This window comes from Athene noctua, chromosome 5, assembly GCF_965140245.1.
Source record: "Athene noctua chromosome 5, bAthNoc1.hap1.1, whole genome shotgun sequence".
Classification (NCBI taxonomy): Eukaryota; Metazoa; Chordata; class Aves; order Strigiformes; family Strigidae; genus Athene; species Athene noctua.
This window is the reverse complement of record NC_134041.1, coordinates 41,127,327-41,147,537: the sequence shown is the minus strand read 5'-3', so window position 1 is coordinate 41,147,537 and position 20,211 is coordinate 41,127,327. Positions and strand designations below refer to the sequence as shown.

General features: G+C 35.9%; 1 protein-coding gene across 2 annotated transcripts in view; it reads right to left on the bottom strand.

The window, feature by feature from the left end:
• Positions 1-1,430: 1,430 nt before the first annotated feature.
• The window catches only part of DLG5 (discs large MAGUK scaffold protein 5), a 112,058-nt gene continuing 93,277 nt past the window's right edge, over positions 1,431-20,211 (bottom strand). For both annotated transcript variants that reach the window (XM_074907154.1, XM_074907155.1), the window contains 13 exons: positions 19,045-19,213; positions 15,005-15,167; positions 13,907-14,040; positions 13,182-13,346; positions 12,644-12,827; positions 11,536-11,684; positions 11,057-11,227; positions 9,766-9,962; positions 8,893-9,036; positions 8,573-8,700; positions 7,636-7,745; positions 5,750-5,859; positions 1,431-3,394 (listed from right to left, as the gene is read on the bottom strand). In XM_074907154.1, coding sequence (XP_074763255.1) covers positions 3,291-3,394; positions 5,750-5,859; positions 7,636-7,745; positions 8,573-8,700; positions 8,893-9,036; positions 9,766-9,962; positions 11,057-11,227; positions 11,536-11,684; positions 12,644-12,827; positions 13,182-13,346; positions 13,907-14,040; positions 15,005-15,167; positions 19,045-19,213 — 1,928 coding nt within the window. In that variant the 3' untranslated portion in view covers positions 1,431-3,290. The remainder of the gene's footprint in view (positions 3,395-5,749; positions 5,860-7,635; positions 7,746-8,572; positions 8,701-8,892; positions 9,037-9,765; positions 9,963-11,056; positions 11,228-11,535; positions 11,685-12,643; positions 12,828-13,181; positions 13,347-13,906; positions 14,041-15,004; positions 15,168-19,044; positions 19,214-20,211) is intronic.

Sequence of the window (20,211 nt, the reverse complement as noted above, 5' to 3'; positions counted from 1 at the left end):
GTCTCTTTAGTTTCCAAGCCAGTGAGCATTTTCTCAGTGTCAGTGTATTTTAAAAGAAACTGTCCATTGTGAAATGGAGGCATAGAATCTTAGAAATGACATGGAGCCTTAAACAGAAATCTAGAAAAGATTACAAGACTGTACTTAACCATGAATACATTCATACAAGATGCAACTAGGAAAGCTGTTCATGACTGCTTAAAGCAATGTTTGCATTTGCTAAAAGGGATTGTGATATGGCCTCCTAATTTATCAGACACTGAAAAAGGACCCTTGTCTGAGGTGGAGAGATTGGCAGCTGTTGGAGTGTAATTCTGGATCTTGCAAACAAACACCTGCCCTGCAATTCACATCAGCGTGAACAGAATGCAAAGGTTTGAAAGCAAACAGAACATTAACATTAACAGCATTAACAACAGGTCATATGTATGGGCTGCAGTACCTTCAGCCATTTTATGTCATTTTAACTATGGAGAAATTAAGTCAAAAGATGCTGATTTCTAGCTAACTCCTTACCTGCAGCCATACATGCTGCATGGTAGCTTATAAGAATAAGCGTGAAATTTTCAGACATTTTTTATCTACCTATTACTTTTAATCTATTTTTAAAATACATATTACTTTTAATCTATTTTTAAAATACAGAACTGTATTTAAACATTTGGACAAAGTTATTCTTTTCAGAACAATGGCCAAATTTAGCTACAGCATTTAGTATTATAAAATAAAATGGTGTACTGGGAAACTCTTCATGTAAGCTAAAGGAATCTTTCTAGTGTTTAATCAAGACTTCAATTGCACTTCCTTGTGATCAGAAGATATTCAAGGTATGGCTGTTACTGACCTGCCAGAACCTGCTTATTCTCATTTTCTTCATCCTCTGTTAGAAGTTAGCACCATGGTGGGTTTTTCCAAGAAAAGCAGATAAGTTGCAAGTACTGTCTTATGACTGAAGTCTATAACAAGGTAGGCAGATTACAAGAAAACTGACCATCCACCAATCCAGTTCATGCTATTTAGCATCTGAGAATAAAGCAACTAATGAAGCAGAAAAGTTAACATGCAACTATTACTTTCCCCAAGCTTTCAGAAAACACAGTGAACAGAAGAGGCTGCTCTGTCTGAAGTATAAAAACTGAGTCACGGACTTCTATAATGTGCCTCTAAGTTAGTGATTCATGTCTTTGCCTATTAGGTTTCCTCTGTTTTCCAGTGACTCTCTTGAAAATCACAGTGATAGACCTGTTCTCCAGTTAAAGCCTCCATCCAATCAATTGCATTTCTCTTGAAATCCTTAACACCACTGGACCAGAATGTTAACAGTATGTTAACACAACCAACATCTCACTTGTGTTCTGCAGTTTTTGAGCATCTTTGGTATTTACATATGCAAGGCTGGGCAAAAACACAAAACCAAAACTTGTTCCTCTCAAGATGGGTGCTTGAACTTTTATGTGCCAATTTTAGCCAGAAAATAAAAGCTTATATGAGGGATCAACTAAATACAGTCAAGTAAAACATTAGCTATATGCACCTTTTACACACAAGTCAAGTTATAGAAATTGACCTTTATTTAGTAATCAGTTTCTTTAACCTTTTTTTTTTTTGATACAAAGTGACATTTTCATTTTAATACAGAAAATCCATGTCAGAACAGTACCTGTCTGTTTCAGTTGTACCACTGGAGTCTACTCTAACCTCAAACTTTAAAAAACAAACAAAAAATAAGATAAACAAAAAACAACTGCTGTCCCTCACCATGAGAAGTACTTTGACTAGTAAGTCATCCATACCATTTCCTATTTTTAAATTTTTATATATACAGTATTCTAATAGTATGGTATAATACTATATAAAATACTATATATTATCATTCAGAATACTCTATATAGTATATAACTATATAAATACTATATAAGGTATTTTGAAGTAGAGATTAGCATCTGTAAAACAGAATTTAAATTTAGGACCAGATCTTTGAAGAACTGTGCAAGAAGAATCCCTTTTTTTAATTAAAAAAGCTGCAAACAGAAGCAAAACTAAAACCTGTAGTGTAAAACTAGAAACCCTACATAATGAAATGTTAGGAACAGTGTCCGAGAAGCAGTTCTACTCAAATGATATTTTAAAAACAAAATATAGTACCCAAGACACATGGCACAAGAGACAGAAGAGACAGGTACAAAACCTGTGTTAGGAACACAGAGTCAGAAGTGCAAAAAACCAAAAAGGGAACTGATACAATGGAGTTTGGTACAATAGGTAAGTAAGTACTGCAACCAAGACTAAACGATCACTTATTTTTTGACAGTGAAAACAAAATTTAGTATCTTTCTACAGGCTTTTAATCAAAGCCCTAAAACTGTGTCCGCTCTTAAATAAAAACAATCTATGTGAATGCTACACACTGAAGTACAAAGCTTAAGAATTACCCTGCAAAATTGCACTGACATAAGCTTTCCATATTTACAGTATCTAAAAGTGACAGAACACAGCATGCTAGGCCTAGCTTATGACTCTTCCCCAACAGTACTTAATCCAGGCCCAACAACCAAAAATTATTTCTCAACACATTAAGCTCGGATTGTTCAGATATATTATGACGTTTAAATATTAGATTCATGCATAAAACAAGAAACAATATCTTTGACAGACAAGCGTTGACAGGATACAAACAGTGGTCTGCCCTGTAGAGGAGTGTACTTCCAACTGAGCTTACTCCCAAGACGTACCAATTCAATCCCACGTTATTACTTGGTTGTCAAGTCAACAATGTCCTTAGAAATGGTCAAAATTGCAATTTAGAGTCACACTGCGCATAAGCAATTTGCTCATATTCAGAAATTTCACTCTGTTTTGGAGAGTTACCTCATTAAATGAAAGGACACAGAGTTAAAAAAACAAACAAAAAACCAAAACAAAACAACCCCAAAAAAAGACATTCAAGTAAACAGCAACAACCAAATACTTTGAAAAGGTTTTTGTAAACTTGTCATTCTACAGGGTTTTGCAGCATTGTTAAATTCATTACTCATGGACAAGTACACACAGGTCTCAGCCCCTCATGAACACCTGTCACGTGCACATGTACAACGTAAGGGACAAGCTCGGTGATCTTCCCCTTCCCACATGCCTCGTCAGGTCCTTGTGTGTTCAGTGTTATCATTCCCCTTCATGAAACAGAAATCACTTATGAATAACTTTATAATAAAGACAGAAATGGACAGTCTGTTGGATAGAAAGTTAGTTGGTTATTTACATCTGCAAAGTAGTTTCACAGCGAAATAAATCTACAGTGGGCCAGCTGGAATCCACAGGACTTTGTTCTGTTCTTGATCGACAGTTGTCATAATCTGAGTGCAAATGCTTGAAAGGGCTCCTCCATGGACAATGCCTGGAGAAAAAGAAACCCCCCCCATAAATGAGACTGGAACAGTTATGAGGAATTAAAAAGAGCAGTCCTTCACTTTTCTGCAAAATCTTTATCACCAGATCAGAATTAATCTACCCGATTCAGTATTTGCCAGATGCATGACTGTTAAAACAAGAAAAATAATAAACGGAGCAAAGAGGTCAAACATTCAATATAGTTTCCTCTTCTAGCTCTTAAAACAGCCTAAGGAAGTAATAGAAATGATGGCTATAATCAACTAAGACAACTGTTTTGTTAGAGGCTTCCATGTAGTATTTTCAGAGGCATCAGGTGGCAAAGTTTAAGTCTGAAGATGGTCAGAACCTGCTCTAATAAAACTTCTCTGTTCAGCATTGATGTTAAGAATTTTTTATTTATGTGACAGTATACATAGAGACTATAGCTGTGGCAGCTAGACACTATTTAAAAATATTAAAAGTAAATTATTAAGCAGCTCACAAATTGATGAGCTAAATAAAACAACAGCAGTTGCTACACCAATTCTTACTGTCAACTACATTCAAGGAACAAAAAGGCCAACACCAAGCAACTACCTGAAAATCAATTTCAAAGATAAAGGAACACCTTGCATTCTACTCTTGCTAAACTTAACAGTCATAAAGAGTAAAATGCCAACACGGACACAGGAGAGGAGAATTTATTCGCTTAAAACTTAAAAAGTGAGGAACTTACTGACTTGAGAAATACATCAGCAAAGCTTCTGGCCTCAGCTACCACTAATGGTAAAAAAATTATGGAAGGTCTTAAGTAATTTCCATTTTTGAAAAGAGATCATCTGATCTCACTAAAAATATTACTTGACCCTGCAGTATATACTACAGTTAATGATGTCAGGTGAGTTTGAATACAGAACACAACAAATGACAGTGTCTATGAAAGTGACAAATGGCAGCGAGGAAGTGATTCAGATTACACACCATGCTCACAACTTGGTACAGGAAACAAAGCCAACTTGAAAGGATCATTAGTCAAAAAATGTACTTCATGAAGCAGTCACAGAGCTCGGGTCTATGAGAGTGTGTCACATAGCTTCATGAGGAAGCTACCATGTTCAACATGCCTATCTACAGGCTTATTTTATGCACAACATTGTCATTTCAACAAGCTTGAATGTCAATACAGTTTAAACACCAATCCTCTGACTACCAGCATCTGGAAATGTTGATGACAGCTGGAGTCCACTGCACTTGGCACGACCAGAGGGAGGCCCTTCCCACAGGGTATGTGGAAAAATACAGATAGGACTCCCTTGGACTCAGTGCTACTTTAACTATCAGGGTGAAATTAAAATACAACAAATGACTTAACAAGGAGCAAGAGATAACATCCAATCTGGCCATGCGCATTTCAAGCTCTGTGAAGGTTTAAGTATGTACTATTTAAATGAACATTTGCATGGCTATTACATGCAGGTAACTGATTCTGTTGAGAACATGCAGCTTCTCTCAGGATGTGCTAAGATAGCTCTTCACTAAATACATTCCCCTTCCCTTCCCTGCACTTGGCAAGGTATGCCTCAAAGCATTTCTGTAGGAATCCCATTGTTTGGGGTATGAAAGTTGGGTTTTGGCTGGTACAGTGTTGGTTTTTTGATTTTGTTTTGGTTTTTTCTTTTCAAGTTTTCTTGACATCCACATCGAGATAGCTAGAATTTTATCTCCATTCTTTTCAATGTATGTGGAACCATATGCAAATATACTCTGAAATAAGCAGAAACAGTCTTCACAGTTTTCTTTCTCTGCTAAAAATGCAGTACTAACAACAATCCAAGATTCATATAATATACTTCATGATGTTAAAAAGGCCTCTGAAGTTGAACTTCATTATTGAAAATTACAACACAGGCTCAAGAAGCCTCTGACAATTTTTTTTTCTTTCTCAAAAGATGTAAAGTATGTCTCACAAATCAATCATTAATTCACACTACAGGGTTTTGTTGTTGTTTGGTTCTGGTTTATTTTTTCAATTACAAACCAGCTTCAATTCCTTATATGGTTTATAAAACTGACAACACTGTGTCAAATTATCTTGACCATACTTCCAATACTACTGGCTTGTAATAACACTTTTCCAGAATCTCTTGAGGTCAGAATATTCATAAAATGCTAAGGTAAGACATATAAAAGCAAGGGGTAGTACTGATTTCTTGATATTTCCTCTCCCAGTAAAACAAAACATCAGAATATGAGTTCACCAAAAGGGAAGGCAGAGAAAAAAAAAAAGTGCTCTTTGAAAGAACATCAGATCTTTTGAATTATGGTGTAAATGGATTCAATTGCCACTGTGTTCCTAGTGAAATATTGATTAAATACTAACCTGTAAAGTACTTGCTATACTCTTGTTCTATTTTTTGAGCTGTCTCAAACTGTTCTTTGGAATGTTTTTGTGTAACTTTGTCCCTCAGGAAGATTGGGTCTTTTTGCTCTCTGCAAAAAAAAAGAAAGAAAAAGAAGAAAGACCTTGTATAAAAGTATTTTTAGTTTTTCTAATGGACTTGAAATTACCACCTCCAGTTGGGTGAATGTGAAAGGCTAATTAATTTGCAAGCATAGTCTTGTACATAGAGTGCCATCTACTGTGTTTCAGCGGTATCAGCATAGTCATAAGGATCACTTTACTGATAACAAATTTATTTGCTATCAGGCCAAGACAGTATTTCTTTAAAGTCTCAGAGAATGGGAGAGGCTTGAAGAAGAAAATATAATTTTTTCAGTTCATGTGAATCGGATCATCATCTCATACACACTCCAGTACTCCCTACACAAAGCTGGGCTCAAGTACCACTCTTTTAAGGTTCTAAGTGTTGAGGCAAATAGAATATTTCTTTGTCATCTTATATATGACAATTTTTTGAGATAACTGTTTTACCATTATACAAACTGTTGGAAATAAAATTAAAAAAAAGAGAAATATAAATGGTAAAAAAAAAAAGCTTCATTCCAATCAAGGCTTGTAACACTCTCCTCCAAATCAGACTTCGGGCACCCAGCAGGGGATTTCTTTAAAAGAAAGCAGAATTTATAGTCAACTAGTAAGGTCATATAAATATGTATTGAAATAATATAAGTATAGGTTATTACAGCAGCGAGAAGCACAATTTTATTTTATAAATTAAAAAAATCACTACTAATCTATCACTGCTGCGAATGCCAATAGAACCTGTATTACATCAAAAAGGCTGTTTGGAAAAACCTTTGGTGCTCATAACAGGCACAGACAACGTGCCACTGCATTTTGATGACCGCTAGAAATCCTTGATTGTCTAGTTCAATTGCTTTCTGTCACTTTCCAAAAAAAATGAAACAGCTGTAATGGTCACCATTCCATTTCCAAAGGGGCTGAAGACATGACAGTTCCATTTATCACCGAAGTGTGTGATCCTACAGTGATAATGAAATACACCAGATTTCTTTATGCCTTGCTTCTACTTGAAAGTGGTGATGCTTATCTTCTTTATTAAATAGACAGTCATCAAATTCACCCACAAATCAAGAATATAAGAAGTCTTCAACTTTCAAAATGAAGATAGCACAAACAGAAGATCTCTCAACAAAACTTTCTTAATACTTACTTACGTTGGGAGATTATGTCACTTCTTGCCAAATCAATCTACCAAAATGTGTGAAGGCTTACTCAAACATTAGGGGAGGGACTGGGATTTCTAATTCCTGTGTTCTGTTCCTGGCTATATTTGAGCAGGAACTTTGCAATTACTGAAGGAGCACAGCCCAAGAAGACCACAGTATATACACCCCATGGCAAAAAGGGACTTCCCTTGCTGTTTTCACTGGAGAATGAAGGTGGGAAAGCAGAGGTTATGAATCAGTTGGCACTGCATCCACACACTTGGCCCTGCTGAGAAGATGAAGAATAGCTCTTTGTCACGATCACCACTTAATCCTCAATGGATCTCACCCATAATCTGTTTTATGGTTTAGTACAAAGGCCAGCAGGAAAGATCTGAGTGCCTCCGGGAGTACGCACAGTTTAGTCTACATAGTTAGATTTCTCTGAAGGATTCACTTAATTGTCATGCAACCAAAATGAAGTTAAGACCATTTACCTCACAGCAGTTTTTATAAGGATTAATTTCCACATTTGAAAGAGATTTAAGATTACTAGGATGAAAGAAAAAAATAGAGGTAACAAGCTTATTTTAAGCTAAAATAAATGCCCCTGAACTATAACACTCACAGACTTACTTGATTTGTTTAGCATTTTTGTAGCGAATAAAAATTACAATAGGGTAGATATGAACACTGTGGAGCCGTTCGATGGCATGAGGAGCGATATCAAGCAGACAATGGCAATCCTAAGATCAAAGGCAAATGCAAAACACAGATTCAGTTAAAGAGCACAAGCACACATGCAAATCCCCCATTTCTTCCCCTACTTAAACCATAGGAATCCAATATAATTTTGCTACACATTTAGCATCTTGGGGCTACTGAGCAATTTGTACCCAAAGGATTTACAATAAAAAACAGAAGATGAAAAACTGCAAGAAATTTCATTCTTAGTACCAAAAGCATAGATTGATAGAAATAAAAGTATTTGAGGAACTAATGAAATGAAAACTCATTTAAAAATGTTAATGAAATGAAAACTCATTAAAAAAATCATAAAATACATGCAATACATTTCTCCAAATTTAAGTATTTTCTCTTTCAGAAGTCATAAGCAAACAGAAGCATTAAAGTAATAAGACTTCTGTGTGGTTTGACAAAAAACTATAAGCAATGTACAAATTTTAATTAACATCTGTCTCCAGGAGTATTATGATGTTTATGTTCTATATGACTGCATTAAATGAAATTAAATGAAATAGTTAAGAAAACTAAATCCTTGTTTGGGGGGTTGTGGGGTGGAATCTGTGAAATCTAAGAAGATACATTCTAATTTTATTTGAAAATACTGTAAAAGAATATGGACATTCCTAGTTTCTACAATGGTGAGCTTGAATAATCTTTAAACAGTTACATGCCAAAGAGAGGTAAATTTTATTTTACTCAGCAGCCTGGGGAACAAGTCTCTGAATGCCTTAAAGGAGGACAACCTTAACATGATTTCCATCCCCCAACATAGTATGACCATATATTGCAAGTTGTACAAAGAACTATAGCATTAGAAGTGACACACCTTTTCGGTTATCTCTTTTATTGAAGCCACAGTTGTCACATCAAAATGTCCACTCCTCCGTTTATAATCGATAAACAGACAATCCTTCACGCCCCGTTCAATGGCTTGTTGGGAAGCTTTCATAACCTCTGTTTCACAGAACAAGAAGAGATCCACTTTAATTATTATTCCTTAGGCATAGAACAAGGCTAACGAAACAGTGTCTGCAAATTCAGATCCTTGGGGGTTCTTCCATGTTTGCCTATCATTTAGTTCTCCTATATAGAGGTTACTATCGTGTATTCTAAGCAAGAATAAATTGGTTATATTTGCATACTTACCAAGAGGACATCTGCAAAATTTTCCAGGGGATTCTTTGACCAACATGTCTTTCACAGCATCAAGTAAAGGTCCTAGAATAAGGACAGGCCTAGGAGAGGTACAGTCCACTTTCTGTACACGCTGATATGCCAGACTTGCAGAATCTACAAACACAGAATATTTACTTTTAAAAGTATAAATTACTTTCTTGGCATTCCTCAGATAAGGAGAAGCACCCTATCAGTAATTATGAAAACAACTCCCTTGCAAGGGATAAAGGCCTTGAAAAGTACAAAAAATGCGCACTAGCCATTAATGCAATTTTCCACTTGACAGCCTAAAATTGAAACTTCTCAAATTGAACCTGGTGCTTCTCCCCCCCAACCCTCAACCAAACTTTAAAACCAAGCATTCCTATTTTTTCCTGAAAATGTAAACAAGACATGATATTTGGTTTCTCTGGTTTGGTTTGTTGATCTCTTCCAGGTAAGCATCTTCCAAGGAAGTAAGCAATGTGATTTTTGTAGATGAGGGAAGAAAGTAGAAGTGAAGATTTTTGAGTGGTGCCCAGGATTTCTGTCTAGACTAGGTGACCTGGACAGAAATTAAACAGTTGAAAGGAAGATCAAAACCCTGCATCAAAAAGCAATCTCCCTCTGCAAATGAAACATTCATGCTAACAGATCTAGGAATAAATTACAAAAAAAAATTTAAACACTCTGGCTTGGTATTTAATACAAAAAAGTGTTCTTATTAAAGGCACTGTATGTGATGGGACATATGATCACCATTTGTATTCAGAAAGCAACATTATTCATTGTGTCATGCTGCAGCTGTTTAAAATGAGAGAGAAGGAAAGGCAACTCCCTTCCCAGTATAACAAAGGTACTTGCCATCTAAGAAAGGAATTGAATCTGTACTGATTGTATCAAGGGCCAGCAAATCCTTCCCATCTTTGGAACCACTTCGCTTGTGTTTATGCTTTCTTCTGAAGAATGACCTCCGTGCTGCCGCTGACAATGTCTTAGATGAGCTGTTTTCATCTTTAGCCTCAGACATGCTGTGTCTCCTGTAGAATTCCTGATCCATCCTATAATGAAACAGGCTAAATGGTTGGTATTTAAACTTTTAAAAGTTTTTCTACAAACAATATCACCGCTGCTTCTGGAACACACTGGAAATTCTTATCTCAGCCATCAGCCTGAGTATCTTCATCACAGAAGATTAATCAGAAATAAACAAGTAATAAGCATCTGAAAACCCCATACATTGTTTTCTCAGAATTCTTACAATATAAATAGCAGCATGCCCACTCTGACAGGCAGGGCAAAATTCTCAAGGCAGAAGCAGCTGTAAGCACATACTTGCCAGTAAAGTCAGCCTTGGACAGAAGCAAAGATCACATTCTTTCTAGGAAGTTGCACGTTGTACTCATTCTTACAAATAACTTATTAGCAATCCAAAATAACAGTTTTATTTTATATGAGCACAAATACTTTGGAAGTTGTTTTTACCAACTTCAAGTAACAAGTCTATCAGTGATGTGTACGGGTCCATACATATATATATATATATGGTACTTCGACACCTTACACATAGTACCATTGTCCCACCGTCAGGATGACTTTTGAGTTATGATATGGAGAGAAGACTATTAGAAGAAAAGGAAAGCAGAAAACCAGTAATCTTGAAATGAAAAAAATACTTTAATCACTGAGTGATAACTAATGTTATTTCAGTAATAATGTAAAAATTTTAGTTCCTGCATACTCCTCTTAACTGGTATACCAAAATTACAAGATTGTGGTGGATACAGAGTCTTCTAACAACACTGCTGTCCACAGATAACTAAAACAACTGATGCTTTCCAAGAACAATTGTGATAAGCTTGGATTCCAGGCTATTCTTTGCTGTGGTTACTCTCACTTTTGTTATTGAATTATCTATGATAATACTGGTCTGTGTATCATTTCCATTTCTAGTTTACTATTTAGTAGCATTAAAAACAACTTGATAGAGCAACGCATTTAATTCCATGTTATTAAAATATGTAATCCCTAAAATTACATGTCTAGGAATTACTATCTCCCAGAAAGAATAGAAGCAAACAAGCCTTTTATACCACATCTCACTTGTCAGACTTTTAAAGACTATAAAATAAATACTGTAACTGAGATCACTCACATATATTTACTTGGAATCTGTCCTCTTTCCAGCTTCTGAGCATTCTCATCTAGTTGCCAAGCCATCCAGCAACCAAAGTTTCCCTGTGGTAGAGTGTCATCAACATACAAAATGTCATCCTTCTTAAAGCTTAAATCCTGTTCCACCTCTGCCAGACGGTCATAAAGTGCTCTGGAAAGGAAGACATAAATAGGCTCTGCAACTGATCTCCATCAACTCAAGGGAAGACTATGCATACTTATTTTGAAAAAAGTTAACAGATTCGTGGCACACTAAGTTTTAAGAGCACACAAGTTTACAGCAAAACATGCAGACTTAATATGCTACAGATTGTGTACTCACTGTCAGAGACTAGCTGGGATAAATTATTAAACCCTGAATTTGAAAAATGGGGTAAAACTGATGTACTATCTCTCTCACAATGGTCAGCATATTATCCTAACAGCCTTACGCTGTCATTACCAGTCACGCTCAAATACCTGATATAGAATCCATCTCCAGGAAGCTCTTTTATCTTATTAAACTCTTCTATTCTGTATTGAGTCTTTATTTTTATGTTTTCTCCAGGCTTCAACATTTCAAGATAAGCTTCCTCAGCTGTTTTATTTCGCATATCAATGGACCCATACTGCAAAACACAAAGCCTTAGGTGTGAAATTGTATCTTAACAGGCAATAGAAGTAGGTGCGCTTGAAAAACATGCAAAATGAGTCTGTTTTTCCCACTGGCAAGCCCTGTATATAAGTAAATCTTGCCACCTAACTCTAGTACAGCTTGCACCTTAAGATGTCTAGCAGGAGACAGACATGGGGGTGGTAAACAAAATACTCAAGTGAACACAGCAGACGTGCACTGTGAGACAGAGTCTGCACTTTTTAAAATAGTTTTCGAAGTGTAAACTGAGAATCATAAAATTCACACTGGAAAGAAATTAATATTTTTAAGGAAAGCAAGTGGTCTGAGGGAAGTCAGAAACACAACTGCAAAGCAAAATCTCCATCTGGATACTGGAGGCGCAATGGGAGAATCTCAGTGCTCAGTCTCAATGCTCAGTTGTATCTGAGAAGCTCATAAACACGTATGCGTTTATCACCTTAATAGTCCTAACCAAGCAGATAAATATTCTCACTTCAGATACAGAAAGCAGAGTCAAAGATATATTACATGGTTTCCCTTGAACTCTCATTAGAATTTCATAGTAGTAAGATCAACATTATTCTCTGTTTTGCAACATTTCATATCCTTGCCTTTCACCTATGTACAGAAATTGGATTCAAGGCTTCATATTTAGATGAAGAGAGCAGGTGTTCATAATTCCAAGTGGATATACATTAGTCCTTCCAACTTGTAGGGAACTTGTGGTCTCCACAGTGGTAGTTTTCCAGGTCCACATCATTCAGCTCTTCCCGTGTTGCAGCCAGAATGAAGGTCATGCATTCTCACCATTCTTATCTGGGTTTTGTGGGAGGAACTCAAGATTCACAGAACATCTCCCATTGTGAGACAGCACGATTCTTTGAACAACTCCCTCTTTATACCACCCTAGACATTTTGCCAGTATGATGCAGACTTTTCTTAATAGCTTACCTCAAGTATCATGTCACCCAACACTAGTCCATCAGGTCCTTTTGCTGGGCTATCATCATCTACATCTGAGACAAATATTCCATAGAGGTTTCCGCCACATATCTGGATCCCAAGATCCACTTGGGATTTTTTAACAACAACAGTTCTAGGTTCAAGAGTCCTTTTGCTTGTGTCCACAGGGCCCCTTTTTAGAGGGAAAAAAACCCACATGTATTCCAATTTAAAAACTTGCATTACGTACAATCAACTAGTCATCTGAAGAATATATATTGACATAATTATTATTCAAAATGTCACCTACAGACACAGTCTTTTAAGATGAACATCATGCTTCTTGCAGAACTAATTTTGTAGTAAACGTTCTTCACTCGTCTTTCAAAACCAGTCTGAAGACATGTACATTTATCCTGGGGTTCACTTAACTTCTCTGACTTATTTCAACCAGACACAGCATTCAAAGCACCACACTTTGTTTTTAACACCCTTCACATTCACCCTGATAATTTTTTGTCCTTAAGGCAAAAAATTTAGTCTCTACCTTAAGGAATTCCGGGGACTTGTAGTTGGTGTGGTTTGTTTGGATGGGGGCGTCATTGTTCCTTCATCCTGTTCACTCACAGTATCAATTACAGAATGACTGTCAGGTGTTGCGGCTCCACTGCCTTGAGGGGTGGAATGATTACTCACAGGTTCTAGGCGAGAACTAAGGGGGGGGGGGAAAGACTGGTGAGTTAGTGTTTTACCAATGCCAAATATTTTCCACACAAAGTTTTTCATTTGGCCGTAAATCAAGTATAAAGTAAGAAAAAAAAAAAAACTAAAACCCCTACCAGCACGCCAAATAACATATGTTCACCATAAGTCTAAGAACGATAAAGCTCAGTTTTGAAGTGTGGTCATGCATGAAAACAGGATGGATAATTTCACTAGGTCACTTGCCTTCTCTAATTAGTTTTTGGAAGCTTCAACTATAAAAAAATTTGAAGTACTAGAATCTCAAAAGCCTAGGAAAAAATCATCTTTGCTTTTAGTTTAATGCATCTAAGGATTATGCCCAAATAAGATAGAAAATATAGTAAAGCATCAAGCATTTTTCTTTTCTTTTTGACAAGCATGTATTCACATATTACTTTTCTAAGCAAACACACCTGTCAGCACAAATTTGTACAGGTAATGCGTTTGCAAACAGCAACATAAGTTATCTACTAGCTAAATAACTGCATGGACCAGCAAGTAGCTTTTTCAAAGTCTAGCCGGCCTCACCTTGATCGTGAATGATTGCCAAGCTGATACATATGTGGGTTATACTGAGCCAGAATAGTAATTGTGTCGCACTGCTGTCCAATGATTAGTCGAGCCTGTTGCTCTGTAGCATTTCTCAAATTTATTCCGTTGAACTATGAAAAAAATGCAAAAAGCAGGATGTCAAGTTTTCAGACAGAAACTAGCAAAATCATTCTTTCAGTCTCCTGATTAGTTTAATGTCTAAATGCTGACTTATTTCCACTGGGGTATATAGGAGAATGGAAATGCTGCTATACAATGATTCTTAGGGTTTACTCCTTGGAAGGAATCACTGTAATTTTAAAATACTTGGTAACCTGAGCATGAGTTCAAAAATATTTTTACTATTGAAAGACATATGTATGCTGAGCTGTATTATGATTTGATATCACTGATTAAATACAAGTTGGTTCAGATCACCGATCTGAAGAAATTCAGGATTTAAAGGTAAATTCAGATCCATGATCCATTTAGGCCCATTGTAGTATCATCCACACATTGCGCAACAGAAGATGCTTTAATATACACAAGCATGAACAAATCTAACTTTTACAAAACAGCTCTGTACTTTACAAAATGCTCCTCCACATGTTTATTTAATATAGTAGGCAAAAACATGACTGTAGCTAATCTAAAGCCTACCCGAGTATTTTTTAAATCAGGTACCTCAGGTAAGGATATGCCACAGCAACAGCAGCATGAAACTTAGTACAAGCCAGCCGCTTGAATATTTACTTATTTTATTGGGCAGAGTATGGTGTTAGGACTATATTTCACTAGGTTTTAAGTACAGAAACTAGCTAGCTTAAAATCTAATTTATTCATATATAAAATTAAAATTTAATTATATCTATGTAAGATGCAATTCAGATCTGTTATCAAAAGGCATTATTTTATGATAAAGCCTGACGAAAAGTCACAACAATCACAATTACTGGAATATTACAATAGAGAGTATCCTTTGCTACATCTCACAGCACACAACCTTTCACAAGATAGTCTTTCGAGGAAGGCAGTTACGGCTGGAGTCATATGAATTGATTTATTAAGCCACAGGAATAGTAAGCAAACAATTACCTCTAGTAACTGATCACCATACTCAAGGCCAGCTTGATGGGCAATGCTCCCACCTGTTACTTTAGAGACAAATATTCCACCATTTTCTCCGCTCACAATGGAAATCCCTAGAGGCTCAGAACCCTTCTGCACTTTAACATGACGTGGCTCTTCCATGTAGGGCCTTTTAGAGGAGATAGTTAAAACTGATTTGGACAAAATTGCACTTGAACCATCACAATGTCAAAGTTACATGCAATACTTTATGTCTGTCTGAACTGTAATAATAAAATAGGTTTAAACAGTTACTTAAAAAAATTACTGCCAACTTTCTTAACTGCATTCAACATGCAACATACAGTGGCAGAATTAAATGTAAACTGAGTACACAACTGCTCTAAAACATTATGGTAAATATGAATTATAAATAGTATGGTGGTGAAGTTGGTAGGAAAGAAGCTTCCAGATGCATATTATATAAAAGTAACTGCAGCACTGTATATAGTATGTCATTTACAAACCATATTCCAGAAAGGTATGTTACAAATATAAATGCTGGGAGTCTTTAATGCCAGTGAAAATAAACATCATAAATAATAAGGTGGTAAACCAAAGGACAACAATGCACAAATATCAGATTTCATATTTGTATGGAGGGAAACATAAATTAGTAATGAAAATTAAGCAGTTGCAAACTCAAGCCATTAGGACAGCAATTTGCATGGTAGCATTACAATTACCATGCAAATTCTCCTCAGAGCAATTATCCAAACATGTGAAATAGCACAAAGTGCGCAATACTGCTCGAGAAGGACAACCTTATATCAGGCCAACCTCAAACTCCTTAGTGATGAGAACCTAGGCCTAGGAGCCACAGGGATTCTCAGAAAAGACCTATTACGGAACAGATATCTGAAAGATGTAGAAGATTTGAGAAGAAAAGAACACTTAGATAACGACACACAGTAGTGAGACACTAGTAAGTATACCAAGAGAATGGCTTACACAAAAGAAAAGCCCGATACATTCCCCTTTCCTCCCCCACATAGTTAGGATGTATCCACCTGTACAAACAGGGCTGGTCTCTTCATGGTGTGTATAAACAAACAGTAGCCTCCTAAAAGGTGCTGGTTCATATTACTATGAACTCAGTAACACCTAAATAGCAAAAGGCATCACCTTGTTGAGGATGTTGAGCTCATTATGAATGAAGCAGTTTAGTACCAGGTGTTGTGTATTTTTTATTTTAGTAGCATCATACTACATTTGACATGTATTAATTTGAATGTTTTCTTTCCTAATACTTCATTATATTGTAAAGACATTCTCTAAATTGAGCCAACTGTTTAAAATATTTTAATGGTGCTGTTCAGAGACCAGATGAATTAACTGGACTTCACTCACTGCTATTTATGTGAGCCAGGTTGAGGAAAGTTATTTTTGGAAAGAGTAGGATTTGGGGCTGAGGGCAGAGGACATAATTTCATAAATTATATTATTGCCACAGTCTTTGAAGGTAACTATTTGGTACCCTTCTGCAGCAGAGGCATAAGAGGTTGCCAGCTTATTAATGCATAAAAGAACAGAACTGTCTTCTGATATGAATGCAACTCTGGAACCCAATAATTTTAAAACATCAACATCACTTTTAGAGGTAATGCCCTCAGAACTTGTCTATTAATATAATGGAGATAAGGTAGGGTTACTACCAGCAAACTTAAACTCAAGATATTCTAGAAAGAATGTGGGCTTAACTAAACTGTGCTGACCCCAAGAAAACTGTAATTTACGAACAACTTGTTTTACACATTATGAGTATGTAAACCATGATGTGAACTGAAGCTTCTTAATACCAAAACATTTATCAAGGCATGCTACCTCATTAAAAAGTAAAATTACATCTTTTTGAACTTGATTTATTGTGCCTTTCTGCTTTTCCATCTACCGTGTCATTTTAAAATTTGGTTTCTTTGTTCTGGATTGGAACAAGAAAGAATCAAAACTCGTACAAATTGCACAGGATCGTATCTTAGAATTCTGGTAACTACAAAATGAAAGATAACTACTAAATGCATGCATTAGAGAATCAATAATAAAGTAAACCAGAATTACAACATTAAAAAGGTGTCTTACTTGATAAGCAGTGTTATTAAAATCAAGTGAAGTGCACTTTTCTGTAACATTCAGACTGCCTGCCAGAATCACTAAACACTGATGAGAAAAGTCTTAATTGATCAGATCTTTTAATTTTTATTTAAATTGAAATCAACAGAACAAACAGAAACACTGATTATTTTTTTTTTATATGCATCATTATTATTGTTATCTGAAGAAAGGCCAAGTGAGTTACTTCTATTTTGTGGGGATCAGAAAGAATTATATGACCAAATAACTATTTAAAATGCTATCTACGCATCTTCAAATGTTTTCTTAGGATAGACTTAAATTAGCTACTTTCCTAAATTAAGAACTGTTTGTGTGTGCTAGTTTTTTGGTTTGCTTTAAAAAAATAATTAAAAACCCAAATAAAAAAACCCTGCAAACCCATAACTCTGAATTATATTCTTTTTTAGAAAGCCAATTCAGACTACAGTTTACACATACGCTCAGCAAGAGTGAAGGAGCTGGAACCTGACTGTACTTCAATCACCTATTTAACATTAACAGAAATTGTTATTCCCCAGCCATCAGAACACATATCTTGTGCTCAGAGATACAAAGTTACAGGGGTGTCAAAAACCTAGCTTTTTCAGCTAAACTTTATACATCATTAGTCATGTGAAAGAGAAAAGATATTCTGACTTTGAATTTGCAAGTGACAATTAGAGGAACGTTTATACGAGAAAACAAATTGAACATACCAAGTACAGAAGTCACACGAAGTAAGAAAGAATGAAAAGTCACAAAAAACTCTTTACATTCCCTCTTGAAGAAACACTGTCCTTCATACACAATACACATTCTAGAGTTACTACAATGACTTAGTTACCGATTCTTTAAACAAGACCAAAATTTCATAGAGCATTTTATTAATAACTTTTATTACTACAGAAAACTTAGAATACATAATATCCTTATTACTTTATCATTCACATTTTTAATGGCCAATCCTTTTACATAAATCAAGCAATACAAAGGGGTCTTGAAGTCTCCATAAATGTAATCTATTCCAACACATCATAGGTCCTTTACACTGCCAGAATGGCATTCGGCTGCCTTACTGGAAGTAAAAGCCTGATTCAGATTTGTGTCTTACTTTCAATGCTTTGAATTCATGCAAACTTTTTTCACATATTCAGTCTAGTCAGATCATGATAAAATGAAATCAGATGTCCAAGACTGATACCATAAGCAATGTATCTTGAAAGCATTCATCATGAGATACAGAAAGTCATTAAAGCACAAAGCTCATGCTTTCAAGAAATCTATCATATCAGGTTCAAATTCTGCAAGCAGCTACACGTATACTTAATGCTACTTCTAGGAGTGGTGCAGGTGCAGCCAAAGGGATCAGTCACAGTAGTAAAACTGCATCTGTACATATGTTCTTGCACAGTTATGCCCTCAATTTTTCATGTTATCAGGCTAAACTGAATCAAGGCACAGTGCTTAGAGCACATATTTTACAATGCTAAGGCACCTGATATTTAGCTAATCAGATGTTGCTAGGTCTTTATTTAGTTTTCTGGAGTACTGAACAAGCCTATTGTAAACAAGCATCTGAGGTAGTTCTGCTGAAGGGATGTATGCCAATTTAGACTGCACTTGTTTGGTGTGGCCATTATTCTAACATGGAAGAAATAAAAACCTAATGAAATTCCTTAATTTTCTAAACTCAAGAATCTACTCTTCAGTTTTGAAGAAAAAAAAAGCCACACGAAGATCTCTTACATACTTTGTAAAGAAAAGAAGAACATTGACTAACAGGACCTGAGATGCACCTCTGTGCCTACATATTTGTCATTTAAATTAAATGTTCACATTCCTTCAGCCCAATAAACAAACATACAAAATTCCTTCAAACACATTTGTATTAAAAACAAGTAATGTGGAGACCTTACCTATCTTTTCTACGTTCTCCAACAGATACTGGGCTAATGGAAATTCTAGGTAATGTAGAAAGGGAGTTCTGAGACTGGCTGCTGGCAAAGGAAGATGTTTCCAAGTTAAGAGGTGACTGTGGAGGAGTTATCAAGCTGGGACTGCTACATTCAGAGTGTGACAACGAGCCTGTGGAAAATCAACAGTTGAGTCTTAGTATCCTGCATCTGACATCATTTAGAGATCTACAGAGACACAGTAAAAGACACCGTACACATTTGAGACAAGAAAGAGGACCCACTGTTCGCTAGCACTCTATTAACGAGACCAGGTAACTAATCTCAGATGGTGCAAACATACTGTCCTTAATGACTATATGTCAAATCTGTCCCCTGTAAGCATGCAACTTAAGAGTTAGTCTGCAAGTACACAACAATTGCCATTCTCAGTGAGAGGAGGTTACAGACAAGCTATACCATATGCATGTCTAAAACACTAAGCAATGCAAAGTTAAAGAAAAAAATAATAAAAACCAGGAAAGGAGAAGTAAAAGAAAAACTAAATACATAGGTTTATTTTCAAATAAAATATTTATGTACAGCCCTTTCCTCTGGGTAGGAGATATATTATGAAACACCTGAAAACACCAAAAAAACCCCAGCATGAATCATACACAGAGACAGGAAAGCTCTGCAATTTCAAACAAGCTTGACATGACTTTGTTTCTCTTCCCTGGTTGTACCCTCCCTGAGTAATTCACTGGACAAGTGCCCTGACAGAAACATTCCATTTTCTTCCTCTGAAAAAGCTACAGAAAATATATCTCAAATAACTAATCACAAATTAAAGCCGTCTGTAAGAACTGTATTTGCCCCATTAGGAAAACTGCCACATACAATCCATTAAGGCTACCGAACATTTGGCCAATGATGGCAGCAAACAGTTGCTGTTTACTGTCATCAAGCTCTGAAATCTACAGCTCTCCAGCACTCCAAATGGTATTTGTATCATGTCTTTAAATATCCTCCACCAAGCAATTTTGAGCAAAGTACTAAAATATTTACACTGCTCTTCAAAACAGAATTTTAAAACAGTAATACAATAATATTCAAAATAATATATTTTAAGAATCAAAAAATAATGCATGTCGTCTCACTTAAACCTTTTAAGACATCATTCTAGAAGAA